Source organism: Oncorhynchus keta, chromosome 8 (assembly GCF_023373465.1).
Source record: "Oncorhynchus keta strain PuntledgeMale-10-30-2019 chromosome 8, Oket_V2, whole genome shotgun sequence".
Lineage (NCBI taxonomy): Eukaryota > Metazoa > Chordata > Actinopteri > Salmoniformes > Salmonidae > Oncorhynchus > Oncorhynchus keta.
This window is the reverse complement of record NC_068428.1, coordinates 26,980,637-26,983,894: the sequence shown is the minus strand read 5'-3', so window position 1 is coordinate 26,983,894 and position 3,258 is coordinate 26,980,637. Positions and strand designations below refer to the sequence as shown.

The following is a 3,258-nucleotide window of genomic DNA, read 5'->3' as shown; positions in this document are numbered from 1 at the left end:
CAGTAAGCAGTAAGCAGTAAGCAGTAAGCAGTAAGCAGTAAGCAGTAAGCAGTAAGCAGTAAGCAGTAAGCAGTAAGCAGTAAGCAGTAAGCAGTAAGCAGTAAGCAGTAGGCAGTAAGCAGTAAGCAGTAAGCAGTAAGCAGTAAGCAGTAAGCAGTAAGCAGTAGGCAGTAAGCAGTAAGCAGTAAGCAGTAAGCAGTAGGCAGTAAGCAGTAAGCAGTAGGCAGTAGGCAGTAAGCAGTAAGCAGTAAGCAGTAAAGCAGTAAGCAGTAAGCGTAAGCAGTAAGCAGTAAGCAGTAAGCGGTAAGCAGTAGGCGGTAAGCAGTAAGCAGTAAGGCAGTAAGCAGTAAGCAGTAAGCAGTAAGCAGTAAGCAGTAAGCAGTAAGCAAGTAGGCAGTAAGCAGTAAGCAGTAAGCAGTAAGCAGTAAGCAGTAAGCAGTAAGCAGTAAGCAGTAAGCAGTAAGCAGTAGGCAGTAAGCAGTAGGCAGTAAGCAGTAAGCAGTAAGCAGTAGGCAGTAAGCAGTAGGCAGTAAGCAGTAGGCAGTAAGCAGTAGGCAGTAAGCAGTAAGCAGTAAGCAGTAAGCAGTAAGCAGTAAGCAGTAAGCAGTAAGCAGTAGGCAGTAAGCAGTAGGCAGTAAGCAGTAAGCAGTAGGCAGTAAGCAGTAAGCAGTAAGCAGTAAGCAGTAAGCAGTAAGCAGTAAGCAGTAAGCAGTAAGCAGTAAGCAGTAAGCGGTAAGCAGTAAGCAGTAAGCAGTAGGCAGTAAGAGTAGGCAGTAAGCAGTAAGCAGTAGGCAGTAAGCAGTAAGCAGTAAGGCAGTAGGCAGTAGGCTGTAAGCAGTAGTAGCAGTAAGCAGTAAGCAGTAAGCAGTAAGCAGTAAGGGTAAACAGTAAGCAGTAAGCAGTAAGCAGTAAGCAGTAAGCAGTAAGCAGTAGCAGCAGTAAGCAGTAAGCAGTAAGTAGTAGGCAGTAAGCAGTAGGGAGTAAGCAGTAAGCAGTAAGCAGTAAGCAGTAAGCAGTAAGCAGTAAGCAGTAAGCAGTAAGCAGTAAGCAGTAGGCAGTGGCAGTAAGCAGTAAGCAGTAGGCAGTAAGCAGTAAGATGTAAGCAGTAGGCAGTAAGCAGTAAGCAGTAGGCAGTAAGCAGTAGGCAGTAAGCAGTAAGCAGTAGGCAGTAAGCAGTAAGCAGTAAGCAGTAAGCAGTAAGCAGTAGGCAGTAAGCAGTAGGCAGTAAGCAGTAAGCAGTAGGCAGTAAGCAGTAAGCAGTAAGCAGTAAGCAGTAAGCAGTAAGCAGTAGGGAGTAAGCAGTAAGCAGTAGGCAGTAAGCAGTAAGCAGTAAGCAGTAAGCAGTAGGCAGTAAGCAGTAAGCAGTAAGCAGTAAGCAGTAGGCAGTAAGCAGTAGGCAGTAAGCAGTAGGCAGTAAGCAGTAAGCAGTAAGCAGTAAGCAGTAAGCAGTAAGCAGTAAGCAGTAAGCAGTAGGGAGTAAGCAGTAAGCAGTAGGCAGTAAGCAGTAGGCAGTAAGCAGTAAGCAGTAAGCATTAAGCAGTAAGCGGTAGGCAGTAAGCAGTAAGCAGTAGGTAGTAAGCAGTAAGCAGTAGGGAGTAAGCAGTAAGCAGTAAGCAGTAGGCAGTAAGCAGTAAGCAGTAAGCAGTAAGCAGTAAGCAGTAAGCAGTAAGCAGTAGGCAGTAAGCAGTAGGTAAGCAGTAAGCGGTAAGCGGTAAGCGGTAAGCGGTAAGCGGTAAGCGGTAAGCGGTAAGCGGTAAGCGGTAAGCGGTAGGCGGTAAGCGGTAGGCGGTAGGCGGTAAGCGGTAAGCAGTAAGCAGTAAGCAGTAAGCAGTAAGCAGTAGGGAGTAAGCAGTAAGCAGTAAGCAGTAAGCAGTAAGCAGTAGGCAGTAAGCAGTAAGCAGTAAGCAGTAAGCAGTAAGCAGTAAGCAGTAAGCAGTAAGCAGTAGGCAGTAGGCAGTAGGCAGTAGGCAGTAAGCAGTAAGCAGTAAGCAGTAAGCAGTAGGCAGTAGGCAGTAGGCAGTAGGCAGTAAGCAGTAAGCAGTAAGCAGTAAGCAGTAAGCAGTAAGCAGTAAGCAGTAAGCAGTAAGCAGTAGGCAGTAAGCAGTAAGCAGTAGGCAGTAAGCAGTAGGCAGTAAGCAGTAAGCAGTAAGCATTAAGCAGTAAGCGGTAGGCAGTAAGCAGTAAGCAGTAGGCAGTAAGCAGTAAGCAGTAGGGAGTAAGCAGTAAGCAGTAAGCAGTAAGCAGTAAGCAGTAAGCAGTAAGCAGTAAGCAGTAAGCAGTAAGCAGTAAGCAGTAGGCAGTAAGCAGTAAGCAGTAGGCAGTAAGCAGTAAGCAGTAAGCAGTAAGCAGTAGGCAGTAAGCAGTAAGCAGTAAGCAGTAGGGAGTAAGCAGTAAGCAGTAGGCAGTAAGCAGTAAGCAGTAAGCAGTAAGCAGTAGGCAGTAAGCAGTAAGCAGTAAGCAGTAAGCAGTAAGCAGTAAGCAGTAGGCAGTAAGTAGTAGGCAGTAGGCAGTAAGCAGTAGGCAGTAAGCAGTAAGCAGTAGGGAGTAAGCAGTAAGTAAGCAGTAAGCAGTAAGCAGTAAGCAGTAAGCAGTAAGCAGTAAGCAGTAAGCAGTAAGCAGTGGCAGTAAGCGGTGCGGTGGGTGATGGGTAATGATAATGCATGATAAGCTGATATGATGGCCTCATGGTATGCATAAGGCTTAGCAATGGCATCCTGCAGGCGGTAATGTGGCAGTAATGCAATAAGCGGTAAGCAGGAAAAGCTGAGGCCTAATAAACGTCCTGTCATGCGGTAGGCAGGAATGCGTTTGGCGGTAGGCGGTAGGCGGCAGGCGGTAGGCGGTAGGCGGTAAGCAGTAGGCAGTAAGCAGTAAGCAGTAGGCAGTAAGCAGTAAGCAGGCATCGTGATGAGAAGGGCTTTCAGCACAAAGTAAAACTCTAGAAGAAGTCAGAGACCACAGATCCGTCCTATAAAGTGCTGGGAGAGCCTGCTTACATGCAGCATGAATGACAGGAGTTACTCCTGGCTCCCACAAACCAAACTGTTTGGGAACATGAAACATTGAGTTCCACCTGGAAACAGTTAGCCGGGAAAATTCTACCTGGGTGGACACCTGTAAACTAGGAAACTCCTACAGATTGTTAATGAACATGATATACAGCAGATGAAGGAAGCCATCCTGAAGACTGTTGGAGAGGTTGTACTCTGATCCTGAGCATCAGATGGGGTTCAGCTCAATAAATATTTACTGTATCCA

The 3,258-nt window shown here is 46.7% G+C and overlaps 1 protein-coding gene across 1 annotated transcript in view; it reads left to right on the top strand.

Moving 5' to 3' along the window:
* The first annotated feature begins 2,802 nt into the window (after positions 1-2,802).
* The window catches only part of fndc1 (fibronectin type III domain containing 1), a 58,406-nt gene continuing 57,950 nt past the window's right edge, over positions 2,803-3,258 (top strand). Inside the window, exon 1 of the mRNA XM_052523321.1 lies at positions 2,803-2,821. Coding sequence (XP_052379281.1) covers positions 2,803-2,821 — 19 coding nt within the window. The remainder of the gene's footprint in view (positions 2,822-3,258) is intronic.